The 25,768-nt window shown below is 41.4% G+C and overlaps 2 protein-coding genes across 2 annotated transcripts; both read right to left on the bottom strand.

Annotated features, from left to right (window-relative positions):
• Positions 1–882: 882 nt before the first annotated feature.
• Positions 883–14,902, bottom strand: LOC139313445 (vomeronasal type-2 receptor 26-like). The gene is made up of 7 exons (XM_070939057.1): positions 14,826–14,902; positions 13,851–14,142; positions 11,152–11,297; positions 10,545–10,776; positions 3,719–3,937; positions 2,742–2,871; positions 883–1,787 (listed from the first exon to the last, which is right to left on the bottom strand). Exons 1-7 carry the CDS (start codon positions 14,900–14,902, stop codon positions 883–885), a joined length of 2,001 nt encoding a protein of 666 aa, XP_070795158.1.
• A 2,169-nt stretch (positions 14,903–17,071) lies between these two features.
• On the bottom strand, positions 17,072–23,079 carry LOC139313434 (vomeronasal type-2 receptor 26-like). The gene is made up of 5 exons (XM_070939049.1): positions 22,958–23,079; positions 22,470–22,761; positions 19,388–19,606; positions 18,756–18,885; positions 17,072–17,976 (listed from the first exon to the last, which is right to left on the bottom strand). Exons 1-5 carry the CDS (start codon positions 23,077–23,079, stop codon positions 17,072–17,074), a joined length of 1,668 nt encoding a protein of 555 aa, XP_070795150.1.
• Between the last annotated feature and the right edge of the window lie 2,689 nt (positions 23,080–25,768).

The following is a 25,768-nucleotide window of genomic DNA, read 5'->3' as shown; positions in this document are numbered from 1 at the left end:
AAAAGATTCATTAGAGACCTTGCGTTTGAGAATGAAGTTTATTTAAAATAGCAACGAAACCTGACACATATTTTTCTTACTACTCACAATACATTGTATTTAACTTCACCCTTCCTTCCTTCCTTCCCTCCCTCCCTCCCTCCTTCCTTCTTTCCTTCCTTTCTTCCTTCCTTCCTTCCATTCATCCACCCACCTTCCTTCTTCGTAATATTTGGAAAATATTAAGAAGAGAGCAAGAACAGTAAAATATCCATCAATATCAATTTCACATGAGCTTATTTATTAATAAAGTATGTTTCTCAATTAACATAATAGAGAATAAAACAATATGGTTCATTTCAATGCTAGAATTAAAGAAAAAAACCCCTAATAGTCAATTGAAAGAAAAAATTTCAGTAGGAAATTCAGCAAAGCCTCAGGCATCAGTGGAAGGAAACAATCTTAAAAACACTGAGAGTAAAACAAACCCAACATATTCTTAAATATGCTTCTGATTAAAATTAATAAAATGGGAAACTATCATTTTGGAAACTAATATCCAGATATACAATATCAATGTTTATTATCAACTAGCATTAATGAAAAAAGTGGACGATTGTTGCAGATTAACAGACATTCTGAGATTACTCACATCACTTGATTTCCAATTGTTTAATGGACAAGCCCGCCTCTGATTTCCACTTTTAAAAGAAATGAGATCAAATTGAAAAATAACCAAGATCAAAATGAATACTCCTAATCCCTGCATAAGTGGATGTGGAAATGAGGCATTTAATGGGTTTTTATGTTGTGGTTTTTAGTGTTGTAATCCAGCTAGTGTCACCTGTGTGTAAATTGGGTATCAATATAAATATGTTTCATATTTATAATCAGAGATTATAATCAGAGATTCTTGTGCCTCATTATATTCTCTCTACAATTGAGATTGGGTTTAAATAGGATAATGTAGCATTTGGGGAAAAAGATGCAAGTCAAAAGACCAGCGCCAGAGGCCAAGATGGAGAAGATCTCCACAGCCACCATGGACTTCCCTTTGGTGCTCAGGTAGGTGGGGAGGAAGCTGATCCAAACACTGCAAAAGACCAGCATGCTGAAAGTAATGAACTTGGCTTCATTAAAGCTGTCAGGCAATTTCCTAGCCAAAAAGGCCACCGTGAAACTGATGAGGGCCAGAACACCCAGGTAGGAGAGGACAGTGTAAAACATTAAACCTGAGCCTTCATTACATTCCAAGATGGCCTCTCCTACTAAAGAGTGGAAGTCAAAGTTGGGAAATGGAGGAGAGGTTGCCAGCCAGGTGGAACAAAGAACTGCTTGGACCAGGGGACACGCTAAGACAATGGAGTTCGTCAGAGGTTTTCCTAAGAGTTTCCTTGTCTTGTTCCCTGGCTTGGTGGCCATGAAGGCCAGAACCACCATGACAGTTTTTGCCAAGACGGAGGACACTGCAAGGGAAAAGAGAATGGCAAAGGCAGTTTGTCGGAAGAGACAGGTGAGCTTCCCAGGTCGACCAATAAAGAGGAAGGAGCAGAGGAAGCAGAGCAGGAGGGAGACCAGTAGGATGTAGGTGAGATTTCTGTTGTTGGCCTTGACAATTGGTGTGTTGTGATTTTTATGGAAAATCACCAGAACTGCCGATGTGGTCACAGAGAGGAAAAGACTGAGAGATGCTAAAGAGTATCCCAGGATGTCTTGATAGGCAAGGAAATGGATCTTCTTGGCAATGCAGTGGTCCTTGTCCTTGTTGGGATATTGGTTTTCTGGGCAGGGGTCACAGTGAGCTGCATCTGAAATCAAAAGTCAGTGTCAATTTCATGGTGAATCAACAAGGGCAAATCATCCTTCCATATTGACAATGCTGAGTTAGCCAGAAAAACTGGCTCAACATCTTTCCTTTATGCTTCAAATCCACCCATTCAAACTTTTTTTGCAGGGAAGGGTTAGCAGACATAGATAGATGTACCTGCTCTGTGTCAGACAGGTCCATAAATTTCCTGGGAGTTTGAATGTTCTGATAGAAGAGGCAGTTCATTAATTAAGATTAAAGCTAGAATCTCACATCCTAGTCTTTCCCAGAAAGATTGGTATCTGGTTTTCCTGATGGGATGTATAAGTAGGAGTAGAAAGCCAGGTAGGGAACCCATGAATTGTGCCCCAAAACCAACTGTCAATCCTGAAGCTGACCTGACCAGAGCCATCTTGACAGCTTCAATGTTTCACCCTGGGGCTGAGGAATATGGAGGCAGGATTTTAGATAGCTGGATTTTGTAGCCAAAACAAAATACTTTCTCTTCGGAACCAAGGACATTCTCACAGAATATATTCAGAGGAAGGTGGAGTCATGTCACCAGGCAACCAGATAGCAATATAATTGGACCATGTGACTGATTGTTTTGAGAAAGTGACAAACTTTTACTTTTAATTAGGTGAAAACTGTGGGAATCTTCAGTGTCGGTTTTCACCAGAATCTATTCCAATATCCAATAAAGCTACTCTTTGAGGAATCTACCTGCCTTGGAGTTTTGCTTGATATGGGTGTATTACTCGGAACCCTGTAACCAACCTGTATTAAATTTATGAGGAGCAAGAAAAGAGGCCTGTGGAGGAGTACAGTTAAGATTCATGAATTGAGAGGGTCTGCTGAAAAGGATGAATATGCTGAATCATGTAAATCCTACCAAAATTAATATTTTCCACTGGTTTCCTTGATCCTGGAAGAGCTACATTTAAAGCGTGTCTACCTGTCTCATTAGAAATGGTCTCTTCTGGACAAGGGTCACATTGGTAGCAGCACACCTGCTTGCCCTCTGGAACGTTTCTTTTCTCTCCTGCATGGCACCTTTTCATGCCACACCTGGCAAAGGGCACCTTCTAAAAAAGAGAAGAGAGATACTGTAGGTGGCCCCAGCAATGAATATGCTTCATTTATTCATTTGTACACTGCTCTTTCCATCTTTAGAACACCTTCAAAAGAAATGGTTTACCAAAAATCAGGATAAGCTCCAGAGGGAGTCAGGCCAATGCAATCCTGACCCACCAACGGATGCTGGAGATTGGAACTGGGACCTCGAAATGCAAATGAAGACTTGTGACATGGAGCTACAGCTTTTCTAAAAGAAAGAACTGTGGGGATCCAACTGAATGGAAATGGTCCATGAAAACCATTCTTGCTTGCTTCAATAGTGTTCTAGGTTTCAAGCGGGATGTCAGGTTTTGATGCTATCTCAAAATAAATGAATTTCCAAACTGCCGATCTTTGAGGAAATTTTCTCTTTATTGAGCATAGCGATCTGATCCTGGCTCTTTCGCGGTCAGTACTGACCTTTACCCCCCAATCCCTCCCTTTCCAATCCCCATATTCTCTGCTTCTCATTGGCTATCTTCCAAGCCACTTTCCTCAACCCTTCTTCGTCAGATCACAGGAATGTCTCCCCCCTCCCATCTCCGAGGAGACAGAATCTTCAAAGGGATTTAGTAGGCAAAAGTTCAAGCTTCTCCTCTCCTTATATATGTCAGTGCTGGGACGTTGACATAGGAATTCTTCCTAACCTATCCTATCCTGGACTTTTCAGAAGTCAAATCTCAAATGTGTTCAACTCAAAAGCTTGTTTTTTCATCAAATCCCTGAATTTAACTGTTTCCCAGTGAAAAGGGTGTTATGCATCTCCTGGAGTGAATAAATCCTTTGCTGAATTTATAACGTTTCCTTCCAGCTCACCTTTGTCACCCAGATGATTGCATCGGAGTTAATGGTGAAATCTTTTCCTTGGGAAGCCGTCGAATCTATTTGCCCAACTTTCATAGGGACAAAAGATTGATTGGGGAGGAAAAGCCAGTTGAGAAGATCATAACGAGTAGAAACCAATCCATTTTCTGAGAAGGAGACTTCCTCTCCAGCACAATTGTTGAACTTGATGTTCCTCAGATGGGAAGGAATCTGAAAAAAAAAGACACCTGGACTAATTGACTGAACTCCACACATAGGACATCCTGGTTTCTGTCATAATCTGCCTAGGAGATGGGTCTATATCTGAGGAGCTAAATGAGTTCCCTTAATGGAGATCAAAGTAATCAGAAGTAACATCAAATATTCAACTTCAATGACAACACATTTTGCTGGACATCAGTATCATGGCTTCTTCAATTCCAGTCTTACAAGAATGATAGCTACATATAAACATTTTAATTCCATATTCTAAATTACATTGTGTAGTTTTGTTTTGTGATACTTGGCAAGTTACATTTTTAATTTTATTTGAGTCCATGAGAAATGCATTTGAAGAATGATTAAATAATTAAATCGACAGGGTCCTTGGAGCTATTTGAGCGTGGTTGTTTTCTTGCAGATGTTTTATGGCCTAAAATGGATAACATTGATAGTGATATCACTCCCTTCTAGCATTGATAATGCTCTTAGAGCACCAAGACTCTTCATTTCAACCTCTAATATTCTCCTTTATTGGTAAATACTTTCCAACATAACTTTGCAAGCTAGACTTTCTCTAGCTGATAGTCAAAGAGAACAGAATGAAGAAGTAGATATGACCAAGAAGGGCCACATGGAGGATTTGTTACTTCACTGTCCAGAGAGGAATAATTTATCCTTGGATGTTGAAATTTTAGATCAGGAACCCATTAGGACCATGTTGAATTCTTCTTCATATTCTGAGGTTGACAGAGACTTAACACAACAAACAAAGCAGTACAAGAAGCAACATACTATAAAAATAGGGTAGAGTCAGAAAGAATTCTAAGACACAACAGTAAAATGAATTGAGGGTCTTTTTACAGATTGGATTCAGGCTACCTACTGAGAGAAAATGAAGAGATTCTACAAAAATTCCTGCCTAGGACTTCAACCGACCTGTTGAAGCATCTTGTGGAAATGCACCCAGATTGTCATCATAGTCTGTGATGACCACTTCTCCTTGAAGTGGTTACACCTGATTCTCAGGCAACCACTGATGTCCTTCCAGGAACTTCTAGGAAGCTCTTTCCTCTTATGAATAATCAGTTTGGTTTAATTCTCTTTTTCCTCCATCTATCCCTTTTCAACAAAAACCTCTCACTTAATTCAAATGACAGGGTTTATTGTTAAACCCTGTCATATATATTATATAAAAACCCTGTATATATTAAATATTTAATATATATATTTTAAAATATATATTTATTTTATTTATTTATTTATTATTATATTTCTATACCGCCTTTCTCCCGTAGGACTCAAGGCGGTGTACAGTCAAGAAAAATATAGACACACAAACATCATAAAATTGCTAATTAAAATTGTTACTTAGTTTGGTCAATTAAATAAAACCCAGAATTAGATAACATTTAAAAAATCATTTGCATGTTTGTATGTTTAGCCCTGCCTGTTGGAACATCAGGGTCTTGAGGGCACGGCGGAAAGCACGGAGATCAGGGATATTCCGTATCTCCGGGGGCAGTTCATTCCAAAGGGTTGGAGCCCCCACAGAGAAGGCCCTCCCCCTGGGAGTCGCCAGTCGACATAATTTGACTGACGGTACCCTGAGTAGTCCCTCCCTGTGAGAACAAACTGGTCGGTGGGAGGCTATTGGTGGCAAAAGACGGTCTCGTAGGTACCCAGGTCCTAAGCCATGGAGCGCTTTAAAGGTGATAACTAACACCTTGAATCGCACCCGGAAGACCACCGGGAGCCAGTGCAGCTCGCGTAGGAGAGGTGTTACATGGGCGTAATGAGCTGCGCCCATAATCACCCGCGCGGCTACGTTCTGGACCAGTTGGAGCCTCCGGGTGCTTTTCAAGTCCATACGGGAGGTAACTAGGGCATGAGTGACCGTGCGCAAGGCGTCCCGATCCAGAAAGGGATGCAACTGGCGGATCAGGCGAACCTGATAAAAGGGACCCCTGGCCACGGCCGTCAAATGATCTTCTAAAGATAACCGTGAATCCAGGAGGACACCCAAGTTGCGGGCCCTCTCTGTGGGGAGCAAGATCTCATCCCCTATTGTCAGTGATGGTACCAGCTGACTATACCGGGACGCCGGAAGCCACAGCCACTCGGTCTTGGAGGGGTTGAGTCTGAGCTTGTTTCTCCCCATCCAGATCCGCAGGGCCTCCAGGCAACGGGACATCACAGCAAGGGCATCATTGGGGTGGTCTGGGGTGGAGATGTATAGCTGTGTGTCATCAGCATACTGATGAACACTCACCCCAAAACCACGGATGATCTCACCTAGCGGTTTTACATAAATGTTGAACAGAAGGGGTGAGAGGACTGACCCTTGCGGCACCCCACAAATAAGGTGCCTCGAGGTCGACCTCTGCCCCCCTGCCAACACAAACTGCGAACGGTCAGAGAGGAAGGAGGAGAACCACCGAAGAACAGTGCCCCCTATTCCTAACCCCTCCAGCCGGTGCAGTAAGATACCATGGTCGATGGTATCAAAAGCCGCTGAGAGATCTAATAGGACCAGGATAGAGGAGCAACCTCTGTCCCGAGCCCTCCAGAGATCATCCACCAATGCGACCAATGCCGTTTCTGTGCTGTATCGTGACCTGAAGCCCGACTGGAACGGATCCAGATAGACAACTTCATCCAGGTATCGGGGTAGTTGTCGCGCCACCACACTCTCAACAACCTTCGCAACAAAGCGAAGATTGGAGACTGGACAATAATTTGATAATATAGCCGGGTCCAGGGAAGGCTTCTTGAGGAGGGGCTTCACAACCGCCTCTTTCAAGGCGGCGGGAAAGACACCCTCACTCAGGGAAGCATTTATAATCCCCTGGAGCCAGCCTCGTGTAACCTCCCGGGAGGCCAGTACCAACCAGGAGGGACACGGGTCCAATAAACATGTGGAAGCGTTAAGCTTGCCCAGAATCCTGTCCACGTCCTCAGGAGCCACAGAGTCAAACTCTTCCCAGATAACGCTCTCAAGACCTGCCCCCGTCTCCTCCCCTGGATCTACCCAATCGGAGTCCAGGCCTTCCCGAATCTGACCGACTTTATCATGCAGGAATTGTACAAAATCCTCAGCTCGACCCTTTAAGGGATCTTCCCGTACCCCCACCTGAAGTAGGGAGCGGGTCACCCTAAACAGCGCAGCTGGGCGGTTCTCTGCAGATGCAATAAGAGCGGAGAAGTAGCTAGACTTCGCCGCTCTTATCGCCACTAGGTAGATCTTAATATAAGATCTCACCTGTGTTCGGTCAGATTCAGATCGGCTTGTCCTCCAATCACTCTCCAGGCGTCTTTTCCGACGCTTCATCTCTCTCAGCTCCTCGGAAAACCAAGGAGCTAGACGAGATTGGCATCGGGTCAGAGGCCGCAAAGGCACGACGCGGTCCAAGGCCCCAGTAGCCGCCCTGTCCCAGGCGACCACCAGGTCCTCAGTCGAGTCGTGAGCCAGAGTCTCAGGAAATGGCCCAAGCTCCATCAGGAACCTTTTGGGGTCCATCAGGCACCTGGGACGGAACCATTTGGTTGGTTCCGTCTCCCTGCGGAGGGTGGAAGTGACTTGAAAGTCCATGTGAAGGAGAGAATGATCAGACCATGACAAGGGCTTGATGTCTATATCCCCTATTCTTAGATCATTCAGCCACTGATCAGAGATAAAAATCAAGTCCAGAGTGTGATTCCCCAAGTGGGTGGGGCCTTGAACTACCTGGGTCAGGCCCATGGCCGTCATGGAAGCCATGAACTCCCGAGCCGTCTCCGACATCTCACCAGCAGATGGCAGGTTAAAATCCCCCATAACAATAAGTCTGGGGGTTTCCACCGCCACCCCGGCTATAATGTCGAGCAGCTCAGGCAGGACCGCTGTTACGTGGCAGGGAGCCAGGTACGCAATCAGTAGGCCCATCTGAATCCCCTGACCCCACTTCACAAGGAGGGACTCACATCCGGCTATCTGAGGAACAGTGGCCTCCCTCGGGCAAAGACTTTCTCTAAAGATTGCTGCCACTCCCCCACCCCTTCCCTGAGCCCTTGGCTGATGGAATGCACGGAAACCTGGCGGGCACATTTCCACAAGGGGAACTCCTCCCTCCTGGCCTAACCAGGTCTCTGTAATCCCTGCCAGGTCAGCACCCCCCTCTGAAATAAGATCATGAATGAGGGGGGCTTTATTTACCACTGACCTGGCATTACATAACATCAGCCATAGACCCAGGGTCTGAGACTCTGAACAACCCGGGAAACGAGCAGTGCTTTGGGGGTCGGAGTGGGCAATCGCTCGTAAACATCGAGTGCGCACTCCCGAAACATAATATGGCCCCCTGCAGCCATCATATCTGCCCCTCCCACTTACTATACTAATGCCCATTGCTTCATCCCCCTGCATCCTTGTCAGATTTCTGTCCCCATCCTCCCCACCATGATTATCAGACCCATTACCCCTTTCAGTGGATTTATGGATCCCCCCAGATCCATTCCCACAATCCCTCCCAGAACCCCTTAAAATAGAACTTAAAGATTTATCTAAAAACCCCCAAAGCCGTCGTTTTTTTGCAAACCACCTCTCAGGGTTCCAAAACCCGTCCTCAAGGGCGGCCCTTGATAACTGAGAGGGCCAGACATGCGAGAGGGGGGAATCTCGCAGTGCAAGGAGCTCCGCAGTTGAATACATCAAAGATAGGAGCGAGTTGAAGGAGATGAAGGATCATTTTCTTCTAAGAGTGTTAGAGATGGTTAAGACAGGTAATTTAAAATAAGGGAGGAAATAGATGTAAAAGGGAGACCAGTAAGTTACAAATGTCAATACATCGGAACATCATCGCCCTCTCACGACGATGGGAAGTCTTGTGGTTGTAGTAAGTCCATCCAAAGGAGGTGGGGGTAGAGGTCTCAAAAGGTCGTCCTCTCACAGCGACCAAACCATTTGAAACAAACAAAGAGAAGGTGGTCTATCTCCCCATAATCCAAGACTCTCGATGTCTGTATCTCCTCCAGTCCTGATACCAGCGATGGCCGAGGATTAGATCAAAAAAGTAAGGCAGAGCCACTGGACAAAGTATTTAGGGTTAAATAATCAGGGTAATCTTGGGGGAACAGGTGGTAAATAAAGCTGCAGATCGATCTAAGATTGCAAGTTAACGCTGAGTGGTCTATATACACACACACACACACACACACACACACACACACACACACACATGTAGGTCTTTGGTTATTCGGGTTTTCTCCTGCGTAAAATTGGAGGTTTCTTGGCAACGTTTCTACGAAGTCTCATTCGTCATCTTCAGGCTGGTGTCTTCGGCTTCGTGCTTCTAGAAGCAATGTGTGTGATCGCAGCTGTTTCTTCCTTTTAACTGCCAGTGGGGGTGTGAACTTAAAAGGAAGAAACAGCTGCAATCACACACATTGCTCCTAGAAGCACGAAGCCGAAGACACCAGCCTGAAGATGACGAATGAGACTTTAAAATCCTGGCTAAGATCACAGCTCAGAATCCTCTAGATGACGCCTCTAGGTTATCAAGTATTTGGAAACCTGCACTGAGGGAAACTCGAATTTTAACATCAGAGGATAGGCAGAGATCCCAACAGGCAACCAGTGGTGTTGTAATGCGTATAAGAACCCTTTCCTCTTTGCAGTCGATAGCTAGCAATAGGGAGACAGAGAGAACCAAGCCAGAAGATATGCCAAGATCTCAACAGGCAACCAGTGGTGCTGTGATGCCTACTAGAATTCTTACCTCTTTGCAGTGGACAGTTGGTAATAGGGAGCCAGAGAAATGTGGACCTTTAACATGCAGTCAGGCTGCCGCTACGATAATGAAGCAGGACCCACAGCTTCTAAACTGATAATAAAGGCCCGAAGATGACAAGGTAGAGAGCTTGTCTAAACGTTGCCTAACCTTAAAGTGTTGGTTAGGATTTCAGCCAGAGTTTTTTGAAAGACCTTAAAAAGGTTTTTGTTTGGGAATTTAGAGGATTCTGAGCTGGGATCTTAGCCAGGATTTTAAACATTTTAACTAACAAGCTTATAATGATGCGGGAAAACACCCAAGATTTTAACTTTTTACATACACACACCCGCCAAAACTTAAAAAGACACACACACACACACACACACACACACACACACACACACACACACATATGTATGTATAATAAGTTACATTATATATGTATATAATCAATGAAAAAGCTACCAAAAGGTCATTAAATAATGATTTTTTTAAAAAAAAAGAGATGATGGATGGAGACAAAATAGTTTTCAAAATGGGGGCTATATTAAAACTGAGGGGGGAGAGTAGAAAGTACAAATTGGGAAAATACTATTACAAACACTGATGTATCATAATTTGCTAGAATTACAGTGTGCATGACAAGTCAGAATACTATGGTTATGTATATCTAATCGTACTATTATGTTAGCATTGTGTAAAAAGTATATCAACCCAGACAACGCACTTTCCACAAGATATGTATGGCTGTTAAAGAAAAATTACAAATAAAACATATAGATAGCATATAGATATTTAATGCAAGAAATGCATATAGGTAGATTCCTATCTAAAGATCTGTGGACGAGATAAAAAGTCACTGGGATTACCTGCCATGATTGAATGTTGGAGATCCTCTTTCCAAACCTCATCATGGTTGGTCGTGCTCCAGATCCATGCATTGCATGTAATGCGTGTGCCACAGCATAAATGGCATTGTAGATATTGTAACTCTCACCTTCCATGCTTGTTTCAAACACGTAAGATGGCAGATTCCGTAAATTCTCCTTTCCTGTACATTGTTTCTCTCCCTTTGGAAGGATCTCGCCTAGTTTGTGGATCCTGCAGCCAAACAACATTTCCCAACATAGCGAGAGAAAGACGTCCCCTTGTGGCTTCAAGGGGTCTAAAGACAGGAGGAAACGGCTGAATTCTGAGACATCCCCAGTGTGGGGCCTAAAATGCAAAGCCCCATGGAAGGGCTTTACTACTATCGATACTTCTTGATCCCTCACCACACTAAGTTTCCAATGGGAAGTTAAGATCCAAACTTTCCGAAATGATGTCTTTCTCAAATGTTCATGGACACTCACTGCTGCCTGTACATTTGTAATACTATTAGTGTCTCCAAATAGAATAATCACTTCAGCTTTAGACCAAGCCTCCGAAATCTGAAGTATTTTCAACACTGGAATAGTAACAAAATTCAATTTCAACTTTTCAGTGAAGGCCAGGCAGATCTCCTTCTCCTGGATCATTGGCGTCAGAGATGAGATGAAACGTTCTCCACTGTCATCTTCAGGGGCCACCAGCCCAACCCAGTTCCAGTGGAAATGCAGGAGCAGCTGGACTATACCCACGTACTGGGGAAATTCCCTGGGATTAATCCGGAAAAAGGAAGGATGAACTGATCTGTATTCCAGAGGGATCTCAAAGCCAACACTGAGCTGGAGAAAATGAGATTCTTTTTTTTTTTTTATTAAAGAGTTTTACAGTTTTACACAAACCTGTTCCTCTCCTCCTCCCCCTCCTCCCCCCTCCCCCCCGACTTCCCAGAGCAAAATACAGGGTAAAATATTAAACAAACATAGTCAAACATAAACAACCTAACTATAAACTCTAAACATCCCTCAGCACTTTAACTCCCCCTTACATGCCAAAATATATAAGTATAAAAAATCTATCTAAATATTTCATTCATAAGCTATTTGCAACTTTTTAGTCCCATATTTATTCTGAATGTAGTCGATCCATCTTCTCCATTCTGCTATGTGTCTTTCATTTGAACAGTCTTTCAAATATGCAGATATTTTGGCCATTTCCGGCAAATTAGTTACTTTTAATGTCCAGTCCTCAATAGTAGGTAAGTCTTCCTTCTTCCAATACTGCGCCACCAACAATCTGGCTGCAGTTATTAGATTCAATATCAATTTAGTCTCTATCACCGTACAATCTGTAATTATACCCAATAAAAAAAGTTGTGGCGTAAATTTTATCTTCTTTTTGAGAATATTTTGCATAATCCACCATATCTTAATCCAGAATGCCTCAATTTTTTTACAAGTCCACCATATATGATAATACGTTGCGTCATCACATTTACCTCTCCAGCATGTGGACTGTAAACTGGGATACATACTGGCTAACTTTTTGGGATCTAAGTGCCATCTATAAAACATTTTGTAAAAATTTTCTCTCAAATTTTGAGCTTGAGTAAATTTTACATTTCTAACCCATATTTTTTCCCACGTTTCCATCATTATTGGTTCCTCAATATTTTGTGCCCATTTTATCATACAATCCTTCACTAATTCCATCTCTGAATCTATTTCTATCAATGCATTATACAACCTTTTAATATGCATTGGGCTTTGATCCCTTATTTGTTTTATCAAGTTTTCATCATTTTGTATAATACCAATTTTCTGATCTTCTTTCCATCTACTGTACAACTGTCCATACTGAAACCAAGTTTGTATTACCCTTTCTTGCTTTAATACCTCTAGAGACTTTAACTTCAATATACCTCTTTCCATAAGAAGAAGCTCTTTATAAGTAATCACATCTTGTTTTTGTTCTATACTTATATTTTCCATCGTGTGTCTAGGTATTGCCCATATGGGTAATTTACTATTTAATTTATATTGATATTTTTTTCCATACACGTAACAATGCATTCCTCAGTATATGACTTCTGAAATTCTTATCCACCTTTTTGTCATATAATAAATATGCATGCCACCCATATAATAAGTCATATCCCTCAATATTCAATATTCTCTCTTCTGTTAAATTAATCCAATCACTGATTGCTGATAAGGCAGCTGTCTCATAATATAATCTTAAATTGGGCATTTTGAGACCTCCTCTTTCACGTATATCTTGTATTATTTTTTGCTTTACCCTTGGTCTCTTTCCTGCCCACACAAAATTGCTAATACCCTTCTGCCATTCATTCAAATTTCCATTTTTCTTCAATATTGGTATCATTTGAAAGAGAAATAGAAGCTTTGGTAAAATATTCATTTTCACTGCCGCTATCCTTCCCAATAACGATAGATGTAATTTTTTCCAATTTTCCAACGCCTTCTGTATTTTTTGCCACAGTAATTCATAATTATACTTATATAATTTTGCATTTGATGTCATAATATAAACACCTAAATATTTAACCTTATTTGCTATTTCGAATCCAGTTATTCTTTCCATTTCCTCTTTTTGACTTGCAACCATATTTTTAGTTATTATCTTTGTTTTCCCTGCATTTATTTTGAATCCAGAGACTTGTCCATATTGATTAATTATTTCCATCAAACCTGTGACCGATTGTACTGGTTGGGTCAACATCACAACCAGGTCATCTGCAAATGCTTTTAATCTATAATCATCCTGCCAAATTTTAATTCCCCTTAATTTATCTGAATCACGTATTTTATTCAACAGCAATTCCAAAGTCAAAATAAACAACAATGGAGATAAAGGACAAAGGATAAAGGATTCTTGATAGAGTAAATTTTAAGGGTCACCATTAGGTGGATTATTGCCCGAACTGTTAGATTGGCTCACTTTGAGTGGCAAGCTTAATTTTCTGGTCTTTTTAGGAAGAAGGATACATATTAGGAAGAAGAGGTTACGGATTTTGTCTGGTGGTGACAAGTGAGAAGCCAAGGCAACCATATGTCAAATTAACACAGAGAATATACTACACTACACTTTTATGAAGAATAGATTGGGAAGGAATTCCTCTTGGCAAAATTACCCCATTATCTATCACTTTTGTCTTCTATAAAAACATATCTTGAGACAAAAAATATGAGCATATGTCCCCCAAAACCCCTTTGGTTTCCACCTTTACCTTCTGGGTGCACTTCAGTTGATTGTCTACTCCCATACTCTATCCAATGAAGCCCCCTTACCTGTGAGACCTTGAAGGTGCTGAAGATGGAGGCCATCTGCCTTGAGGATCTGGGGTTGAGATCTCCGATGACAGAGAGCAGAGGGTCCTGCATGTCACATTTGTAACCTGGAACCATTCGGCCTCGGGTGGAGAGAAGGGAGAGGCTGATCATGGAAATCTCCATCTCAGCCTGAAAATTGCTATAGATGTGGAAGCCAAGGGTGATGTTGGGGAGGAGAACCAGATCCTTGTTGATCTCTGTGACTGCAAATACTAAGGCCATGAATTGCTGATAGTTCTTGGGTACGATTCTACAGTGAGAAAATCATTGGGGAGATTTTAAGGAAAGCTTGTGTTGATGGAGTTTATCCTGCTTATTTTTTCAATGTCCTTTGTATCAGGAAATTCCAAATTTCATTAGAATTCATTCCCAAATTCCAAATGTACATTTGTACATTTCCTGAAGGTCCCTATTTAGGGGCAAGCCCGATTCTAAGATGGATGGATTTTTTACAACTGCTCCACACTGTAAATGGATTGACCACATCTTTGAGTTTTTCATCAGGAGTTTATGTCCGAATAAATGTTGTAAGTCAACTTCTTCACTAGGCCAGCACAGTTTCTAAGGTGTTGTCCTTCCTCACTTTTCGGTGGTTTATTAACTTCAAGAGTTCTGGGAATATGGAGAGTTCTAGCCTATTTTATGAGTTTAGTTCTTTGTTGAGAAAAGCACAAAAATGTGAACATTGCAAACATCACTAGAACAAGTACTTTTGAAGAGAGTCCCTGAACACAAAGCAAACAGAATAATTATTTACATCTTTACCCTTTGGATGAAATTTAAAAAATATTCTCCAGAACTATAGATGGTTTTTCTTTAAAGGATTGGAAGGTGAATGTAAGTACAGTTCCCAGCGGAAAATTCCCACCAATAATGACATCACCAGGCCTGTAAAACTCTTTCTTACTCTGTAAAGTGTCTGTCAACACACACCCAGTTTGCATCATCATAGCAATAGTTGGAGGCAGGAGCCAGAAGAGCAGCAGCAACAGGAGAGACAGCCCAGTCATTCTTCTCACCTTCCCCTCTAGATCAGAAATCAAGAGGTTATTATATTTTTTGCAGAAGTTAAATTGTAGGGAGCCCTTGAAATCTCGGCAGAACTTTAGCACAAGAGAGACAGTCTGTGCCGCCTGAATGGCCCCCAACGCAAATTTATATTAAACGGTGCTTCCTCTTACCTGTGTATGGTCTGTGACCAAATAGGAAACTAAGGCTAGCTGAGACTCACCAAACCCTGAAGTTGCCTCTTTGCAACACAAGGCAAAGTGACATGTTCTGTCCCCACTGGGAGAACTCTGAGTATCTAATTTAAAGCAGGTTTTATCTCAGAAGAACTTCATGGGTAGAAATCCATAGGGGATACACTGGAAATTACTGTTCTTCTGATAATTGCAAGGAAAAACAATTTTCCTATGTACTGAGCAATACACCAGTTAAAGAAAAATGAATTTGGGACTCTTGTTGTTATTCTACAGATCAGATGCAGTTAAGAGTCAAGGTGAAGTTGGGTATTTGAGTTATGTGAAACTGAGCATGGAGTTTGGCCTCTTCCATAGTTTGTTTGGCTAGTATAAGTCTTCATGGGGCATGGTGGCCCTTGTGACAATCAGTTATACCCTAGTAAGTCTGGGCAATCATACCAACACTGGGATGGACTAAGTGCTTTATAAATACCAACATGGCAGGGGATGAAATTAGACACTAACTTCTCCCATAGAACTTAAAAAAGAGAAACTTCCTCACAGTGAGGACAATTAACCAATGGAATATTTTGCCTTCAGACGTTGTGGGTGCTTCATCTCTGGAGGTTTTTAAGAAGAGACTGGACAGTCATGTGTCTGAAATGGTGTAGGATCTCATGCTTGAGTGGGGAGTGACCTTCAAGGTCCCTTCCACTTCTATTCTGATTTTGATCATCAGTCTTTTTCCCTCTGTTGAATCATTTCTATCTTTCTGCACCTATTTGCAGACCTTATCATTATTTCCTTCATTTTCCCATCTGTTATACAGACTGAATTGGTCCAGGCAGTCACTGGGACACAGAGATTGTGCAGCTGTCTGACAAGGGCTTCCTTAAAGCTGTTCGTTCCATTTCTTGCTTCTTGTTCATTCCATTTCCCCATAAATCATAACCATCTTGGTGTTGTGTATATTACCTCCCAAATACTTACCCATAGTGAGGATATTTATATCAAATCTATGAACATTCATTGCAAATCATTTGAGTTCTCAGAGACCATACTGTCCACTGTATATAAGAGTAAACAGACATTTTCATGCCCAAATAACCAACTGTTAAGCATGTCCTGTATTCTTACCTGTAAGTTCATTAAATAAGCAAGAGAATATCACACAACCATATCTTTCTTACTGCTCACAATGCATTGCATTTAACTTCACCCTTTCTTCCTTCCCTCCCTCCCTCCTTCCTTCTTTCCTTCCTTACTTCCTTCCTTCCCTCCACCCACCCATCCACCCACTCACGTTCCTTCTTCGTAATATTTGGAAAAAATATTAAGAAGGGAGCAAGAGGAGGAAAATATCCATCAGTATCAATTTCACATGAACTTATTTATTAATAAAGTATGTTTCTCAATTAACATAACAGAAAATGAAACAATAAGGTTCATTTCAATGTTAGATTTAAAGAAAATACCCTCTAATAGTCAATTGAAAAAAAAATTCAGTAGGAAATTCAGCAAAGCCTCAGGAATCAGTGGAATAAAACAAGCTTAAAAACACTGAGAGTGAAACAAACCCAACATATTCTTAAATATATATTTTGATTAAAATTAATAAAATGGGAAATTATCATTTTGGAAACTAATATCTAGATATACAATATCAATGTTTATTATCGTTGATCTTTGGGACAAGTAGCATTAATGAAAAAAGTGGGTGAATGTTGCAGATTAACAGAAAATCTGAGATTACTCACATCACTTGATTTCCAATTGTTTAAGGGACAAGCCCATCTCTAATATCATCTTTTAAAAGAAATGAGATAAAATTGAAAAATATCCAAGATCAAAATGAAACCTCCCAATCCCTGCATAAGTGAATGTGGAAATGAGGCCTTTAATGGGTTTTTATGTAGTGGTTTTTAATGTTGTAATCCAGCTAGAGTCACCTGTGTGTAAATTGGGTAGCAATATAAATATGCTTCATATTTATAATCAGAGATCCTTGTGCCTCATTATATTCTCTCTACAATTCAGATTGGGTTTAAATAGGATAATGTAGCATTTGGGGAAAAAGATGCAACCCAAGAGACCAGCCCCAGAGGCCAAGATGGAGAAGATCTCCACAGCCACCATGGACTTCCCTTTGGTGCTCAGGTAGGTGGGGAGGAAGCTGATCCAAACACTGCAAAAGACCAGCATGCTGAAAGTAATGAACTTGGCTTCATTAAAGCTGTCAGGCAATTTCCTAGCTAGAAAGGCCACCGTGAAACTGATGAGGGCCAGAACACCCAAGTATGAGAGGACAGTGTAAAACATTAAACCTGAGCCTTCATTACATTCCAAGATGGCCTCTCCTACTAAAGAGTGGAAGTCAAAGTTGGGAAATGGAGGAGAGGTTGCCAGCCAGGTGGCACAAAGAAGTGCTTGGACCAGCGGACAGGCTAAGACAATGGAGTTGGTCAGAGGTTTCCCTATGAGTTTCCTTGTCCTGTTCCCTGGCTTGGTGGCCATGAAGGCCAGAACCACCATGACAGTTTTTGCCAAGACGGAGGAAACTGCAAGGGAAAAGAAAATGGCAAAGGCAGTTTGTCGGAAGAGACAGGTGAGCTTCGTGGGTCGACCGATGAAGAGGAAGGAGCAGAGGAAGCAGAGCAGGAGGGAGACCAGAAGGACGTAGGTGAGATCTCGGTTGTTGGCCTTGACAATCGGTGTGTCACGATGCTTAAGGAAAATTGTCAGAACTGCCAATGTGATCCCAGAGAGAGAAAGAGTGAGAGAAACTAAAATGTATCCCAGGGTGTCTTGATAGGCAAGGAAGTGGATCTTCTTGGCAATGCAGTGGTCCTTGTCCTTGTTGGGATATTGGTTTTCTGGGCAGGGGTCACAGTGAGCTGCATCTGAAATGGAAAGTCAGTGTGAATTTCTTGGTGAATCAACAAAGGCAAATCATCCGTCCATACTGACAATGCTTGGAATAGCCAGAAAAATGGATCTGTTCTCTGGCTCAGCATCTCTTCTTTATACTTCAAATCCACTCATTCAAACTTTTTTTTTTGCAGCAAAGGTTTAGCAGACATAGGTAGACAGATCTGCTCTGTCTCTAACAGGTCTACAAATTACCTGGGAGATCGAGTGTTCTGATAGAAGAGGCAGGTTTCTGATAAAAATTAAAGCTTGAATCCCATTTCTTCACAAAATATTTTCTCTTGGGAACCAAGGACATTCTCACACCTGGTCATAGGAAGGTGGAGTGATGTCGACAGGCAACCAGACAGCACCTTGATTGGACCATGTGACTGATTGTTCTGAGAAAGTGAAAAACTTTTACTTTTAATTAGGTGAAAACTGCGGGAATCTTCAGTGTCGGTTTTCACCAGATCTGTTCCAATATGATATTTCCAATAAAGCTATTCTTTGAGGAATCTCCCTGCCTCGGAATTTTGCTTGATATGGGTCTATTACTTGGAACCCTGACACCAACCTATATTAAATTTCTGAGGACCAAGAAAAGTGGCCTGTGGGGTAGTACAGATTTGCTTCATGAATTGAGAGGGTCTGCTGAAAAGAAGTATGAATATATTGAAGCATATAAATCCTACCAAGCTGATGCCAAAATTAACACTTTTCCATTGAATGGTTTCCTTGATCCTGGAAGATCAACATTTGAATGTGCTACCTGTCTGCTTAGAAATGGTTCCTTCTGGACAAGGGTCACATTTGTAGCAGCAAACTGGCTCGCCCTCTGGAACGCTTCTTCTCTCTCCTGCCTGGCACCTCTTCATGACACACCTGGCAAAGGGCACCTTCTAAAAAAGAGAAGAGAGATATTGCAGGTGGCTCAGCAAAGATTATTCTTCATTTATTCATTTGTACATTACTCTTTCCATCTTTAGAATGTCTTCAAAAGAAATGGTTTACCAGAAACCAGGACAAATTCTAGAGGGAGTCAGACCAATGCAATCCTGAACCACCAATGGATGCTGGAGATTGGAACTGGGACCTCAAAATGGAAAGGAAGGCTTGTGACATGGAGCTAAACTTTTTCTAAAAGAGAGAATTGTTAGGATCCAACTGAATGGGAATGGTCCATGGAAATCATTCCTGCCTGTTTAAGAGTGTCCTGGGTTTCTAGAAGCAAATCTTCCCAATCTTACCTCATATTGAACTTTTCAGAAGTCAAATCTCAAATGTGTTAATAGAATGTTTTTTCATCAAATTCGTGAATTTTACTGTTTCCCAGTTAAGAAGGTGCTGTGCCTCCCCTGGGGTGAATGAATCCTAAATATATAATGTTTCCTTCGACCTCACCTTTGTGGCCCAGATGATTGCATCGGAGTTAATGGTGAAATCTTGTCCCAGGGATGCCGTGGAATCTATTTGCCCAACTTTCATGGGGACAAAAGATTGATTGGGGAGGAAAACCCAGTTAAGAAGGTCATAACGAGTAGACACCAATCCACTTTCTGAGAAGGAGACTTCCTCTCCAGCACTGTTGTTGAACTTGATGTTCCTCAGATAGGGAAGAATCTGAAAAAAAAAAGACACCTGGACTAATTGGCTGAACTCCACACAGAGGACATCCTGGTTTCTGTCATAATCAGCCTAGGAGATGGGTCTATATCTGAGAAGCTAAATGAGTTCCCTTGATGGAGATCTAAGCAATCAGAAGTAACAACAAATATTCAACTTCAATGACAACACATTTTCTTTATCATTAGTCATTAATATCATGGGTTCTTCAAGTCCAGTCTTACAAAAATGATAGCTACATACAAACATTTTAATGCCATATTCTAAATTTCATTGTGTAGTTTTGCCTTGTAATACTTGGCAAGCTACATTTTTAATTTTATTTGAGTCCATGAGAAATGCATTTTAGGCATGATTAATTAAATTGAAGGGGTCCCTTGTGCTCTTTGAGCATGGTTGTTTTCTTGCAGATGTTTCATGGCCTAAAATGGATAACATTGATAGTGATATCACTCCTTTCTAGCACTGATGATGCTACCTAGTTGGGTCATGAAATGTCTGCAAGAAATCAACTAAATTCAAAGAGCACCAAGACTCTTCATTTCAATCCTGAGCTAGAATATTCTTCTTTATTGGTAAATACTCTCTATCATAACTTTGCAAGCTAGACTTTCTCTAACTGATAGTCAAAGAGAGCAGAACAAAGAAGTAGATCTGACCAAGTGTAGGCCATGTAGAAGATTTGTCACTTCACTGTCTAGAGAGGAATAATTCAGCCTTTGATGTTGAAAAATCTGATGAATTTCAGATCAGGAATCCATTAGGACCAAGTTGAGTTCTTCTGCATATGCTGAAGTTGACAGAGACTTAACCCAACCAACAAGGCAATACAAGAAATGGCATACTAAAAAAATGGAGTGGACTCACAAATAATTCTAAGCCACAATAACCAACATTAATATGAACTGAGTGTCTTTTTACAGATTGGATTCAGGCTACCTACTGAGAGAAAAGGAAGAGGTTCTACCATGCTGACTAGGACTTCAACTGACGTGTTGAAGCATCCTCTACAAATGCACTCAGATTAGGACCATGTTGGGTTCTTCTGCCTATGCTGAGGTTGACAGAAGCTTAACACAACAAACAAAGCAGTACAAGCAATGACACACTCTCAGGCAACCATTGATGTCCTTCCAGGAACTTCTAGGAAACTCTTTGCTCTTATGAATAATTGGTTTGGTTTAATTCTCTTTTTCTGCCTTTCCAACAAAATCCTCTTACTGATACTTAATTCAAATGACAGTTTTCAATAATTGCTATCTTAATCTCTTCATAGATACATTTTACATACAGATCAAGAAATGCATAGAGATAGTTTTCTACCTAGACAACTACCTATCATTTATCTGATCTGTGGATCAAATAAAAAGTCACTGGGGTTACCTGCCATGATTGAATATTTGAGATCCTCTTTCTAAGCTTCATCATGGTTGGTCGTGCTCCAGATCCATGCATTGCATGTAATGCGTGTGCCACAGCATAAATCGCATTGTAGATGTTGTAACTTTCACCTTCCATGCTTGTTTCAAAAATGTAAGAAGGTAAATTTTGTAAATTCTCCCTTCCTGTACATTGTTTCTTCCCCTTTGGAAAGATCCTGCCTGGATTGTCCATCATGCAGCCAAACAACCTTTCCCAACATAGCGGGAGAAAGACGTCCCCTTGTGGCTTCAAGGGGTCTAAAGACAGGAGGAAAGGACTGAATTCTGAGACATCCCCAGTGTGGGGCCGAAAATGCAAAGCCCCATGGAAGGGCTTTACTACTTTCGATACATCTTGATTCCTCACCACACTAAGTTTCCAATGGGAAGTTAAGATCCAAACTTTCCAAAATGATGTCTTTCTCAAATGTTCATAGATACTTATTGCTACCTGTACATTTTTAATACTATTGGGATCTCCAAATAGAACAATCACTTCAGCTTTAGACCAAGTCTCCGAAATTTGCAGTATTTTCAACATTGGAGTAGTTAGAAAATTCAGTTTCAACTTTTCAGTGAAGGCCAGGCAGATCTCCTTCTCCTGGAGCATTGGCATTAGGGATGAGATGAAACCTTCTCCCCTGTCATCTTCAGAGGCCAGAAGCCCAACCCAGTTCCACTGGAAATACAGGAGCAGCTGGACTAAACCCATATACTGAGGAGATTCCTTGGGATTAATCCAGAAGAATGAAGGATAAACTCTTCTCTCTCCCTGAGAGAACTCAAAGCCAACACCTAGCTGAAGAAAGTGAGATTCTTGATAGAGTAAATTTTATGGGTCACCATTATGTGGATTATTGCCCCACCTGGCTCACTTTGAGTGATAAGCTTAATTTTCTTGCCTTCTTAGGAAATTTCAAATCTTTATTGTCAGTGCACAAGATATGTACAATGAGATTGGTTGAGCTCCCTCAGTACACTCCCACCAACACAATACAACTCACAGTAAAGACAGAAAATCCCTGTTAAATATTAACAAAGTACCCAGTCCTATTGCACCAGTGTGAACATGTTACACATTGGGCCGGCCCTGCATTCCATCATTCTACGTAATTATGACGTTAAATTAGGAAGAATGATTACATATTAGGAAGAAGAGTTTATGTATTTTTCCTGGTATTGATGTGTGAAAAGCCAAGGGAATGTCAAATTAATACAGAGAATATACTAACTACACTACTTTTATGAAGAAAAGATTAGGAAGGAATTCCTCTTGGCAAATGCCACATTTCAGTATAGCTCATTATCTATCACTTTTGACTTCTATAAAAACACACAAAAATATAAATATACAGTAGGTCCCCCAAACCCCTTTTCCAACTTTAGCTACACTGTGTGTTATTTGTCTACCTCATACTCTATCCAAAGAGGCTTCTTACCTGTGGGACCTTGAAGGTGCTGAAGATGGAGGCCATCTGCCTTGAGGATCTGGGGTTGAGATCTCCGATGACAGAGAACAGAGGGTGCTGCCTGTCACATTTGTAACCTGGAACCATTTGGCCTCTTGTGGAGAGAAGGGAGAGGCTGATTATGGAAATCTCCATCTGAGTCTGAAAATTGCTATAGATGTGGAAGCCAAGGGTGATGTTGGGGAGGAGAACCAGATCCTTGTTGACCTCTGTGACTGCAAATACCAATGCTACGAACTGCTGGTAGCTCTTGGGTAGGACTCTACAGTGAGAAAATCATCGGGGAAATTTTAAGGAAAGCTTGTGTGGAGTAGGTCATGTCATTTTTAAAAACGTCCTTTGCAGCAGGAACTCCCAAATTCCTTTGGGTTTTTTTCATTGTTAAGGCTGTTCCTTGATTAATGGCCTTGACAGCAAGGAGAAAATCCTGTTTATCCATACCACAGATTGTTTTATACTCCTCCATCAGCCCTCCCTTCTTCACTTTGCTCCAATGCGTATAGTTCTTCCCAATTACTTCTCTTCCACCCTCATTAATTTTCTCCCCTCTTGAAGGAGCTTCTTCAGGTCTGGAAACCATTGCTGAATCCAATGCAGATGGATTTTTTTACAACTCCTTGACACTGTAAATGGCTTGACCTCATCTTTGAGTTTTGTATCAGGAGTTTATGTCCAAATTAATTCTGTAAGTCAACTTCTTCACTAGGCCAGCACAGTTTCTAAAGTGTTGTCCTTCCCCACTTTTTTGGGTGGTTTATTAGCTTCCTGATTGAGAGTCCTTCAAAGACTGAGAATTCTGATCTATTTTATGAGTTTGGTTCTTTATTGAGAAAAGCACAAAGATCTGAACTACGCTAGGGCATTGCAAACATCACTAGAACAGATATTTCTGAAAAGAGTTCTTGAACAAACCAAATAATTATTTACATGTTTCCCCTTTAAGTGAAACTTACAAAATATCATCCAGAAATGAAGATGGGACTTCTTTAAAGTATTGGAAGTTGAATTTATGTATAGTTCCCATGGGAAAATTTGCACCAATAATAACATCACCAGGTCTGTAAAAGTCTCTCGTAGTGTGTAAAGTGTTTGTCAACACACACCCAGTTTGCATTCCCTTAACAGAAATTGAAGGCAGGAGCCAGAAGAGCAGCAGCAGGAGGAGGAGAGGCAGCCCAGCCATTCTTCTCACTTTTCCTCCTGGATCAAAAATCAAAAGGTTGTTTTGTGTGTGCAGAGGTTGAATTGCAGGGAGTCCTTGAAAACTCAGCAGAGCTTTAGCACAAGAGAGATAGTCTGTTCCACCTTGATGGCCCCCAAAGCAAATTTATATCAACTTCCTCTTACCTGTGTATGGTCTGTGACCAAAAAGGAAACTAAGGCTAGCTGAGTCTCACCAAACTGTGAAGTTGCCTCTTCACAACACAAAGCAAGGTGACATGTCCTGCCTCCACTGGGAGAACTCCGAGTAAGTAATTCAAAGCAGGTTTTAACTTGGAAGATCTTCATGGGTAGAAATCCATAGGGGATACCTTAGAAATTATTGTTCTTCTGATAATTGCATGGAAAAGCAATTTTCCTCTTTACTGAGAAATACACCAGATAGAGAAAAATGAGTTTGGGTCTCCTATTGTTAATCCACAGATAAGATGCCCTTGACAATCAAGGTGGAATTGTGTATTTGAGTTATGTGAAACTGAGCATGTGCACACAAGGTGGAGTTTGGCATCTTCCATAGTTTTTTTGGATAATATAAGTGTTCACACCACATAATATAGCCAGCAAGAATGGCCTTGAATCCCGGCCTTAGTTGCAAAGCTGCAATGTAATATTTATTATTTATTTATTTATTATTCATATTTCTATGCCGCCCACTCTCCGAGGACTCTGGGCGGCTTACACCAAAGACAGTATACAAAATAGCATATTGCCCCCCAAAATCTGGGTCCTCATTTTACCCACCTCGGAAGGATGAAAGGCTGAGTCAACCTTGAGCCGGTGAGATTTGATCCGCTGATCTGCTGAACTAGCAGTCAGCTGAACTAGCTGCAGTACAGCACTCTAACCACTGCGCCACCTCGGCTCTTAATATCCCCCCGATCCCTCCCCCTTTTCTATGGCAGCTATCAGCAGACTAGTTGACACCATATATACTCCAAACTCCTGATAGTGAACATGTTAAAAATTTTCAATTAAAAGAAACAAAATGAGAATATGTCCTTCTTGAAATTATAAACAACTTTAACACCAGGGTTTATTTCCGTACAAGACATTAGACCTCAGTGGCGATAACTGGAAGACATGGAAAACAAAAGGCTGGGTAATTGTTGTGGAGAAGAGGTATATTGTGACTAGACACAGCATTTGATGAATAATGATAAATTGGACAAATCTCTCAATTCATGATAGTTTAGAAATGTTCCAAATACGTTTCAGACAGAAAAATATAAATGTGGCCTATTCCTGCATTAGTTAGAGATATTTGTTTCTTATCATATTTTCCCTACAATTAAGATGGGGCCTCAGTAGAATAATGTAGCATTTGGGGGAAAAGATGCAAGCCAAGAGAGCAGCCCCAGAGGCCAAGATGGAAAAGATCTCCATGGCCACCATGGACTTCCCTTTGGTGCTCAGGTAGGTGGGGAGGAAGGTGATCCAAACACTGCAAAAGACCAGCATGCTAAAAGTAATGAACTTGGCTTCATTAAAGCTGTCGGGCAATTTCCTAGCCAGAAAGGCCACAGTGAAACTAATGAGTGCCAGAATACCCAGGTAGGCAAGGACAGTGTAAAACATTGAAGCTGAGCCTTCATTACATTCCAAGATGATCTCTCCAAACAAGGAGTGGAAGTCCAAGTTGAGAAATGGGGGTGACTTTGCCAGCCAGGTGGCACAAAGAACTACTTGGACCAGGGGACAGGCAATGACAATGGAGTTGGTCAGTGGCTTTCCCAAGAGTTTCCTTGTCTTGTTCCCTGGCTTGGTAGCCATGAAGGCAAGAACCACCATGACAGTTTTTGCCAAGACAGAGGAAACTGCAAGGGAAAAGAGAATGGCAAAGGCAGTTTGTCGGAAGAGACAGGTGAGCTTCCCAGGTCGATCAATGAAGAGGAAGGAGCACAGGAAGCAGAGCAGGAGGGAGACCAGGAGGATGTAGGTGAGATCTCGGTTGTTGACCTTGACAATCGGTGTGTCACGATGCTTAAGGAAAATCTCTGATCACAGAGATAAAAAAAAGTGAGAGAAACCAAAATGTATCCCAGGGTTTC

The sequence above is a fragment of the Pituophis catenifer genome, unplaced genomic scaffold, assembly GCF_029215685.1.
Source record: "Pituophis catenifer annectens isolate HBS135680 unplaced genomic scaffold, rPitCat1.0.hap2 SCAF_1, whole genome shotgun sequence".
Lineage (NCBI taxonomy): Eukaryota > Metazoa > Chordata > Lepidosauria > Squamata > Colubridae > Pituophis > Pituophis catenifer.
This window is presented reverse-complemented; position numbering and strand designations above follow the sequence as displayed.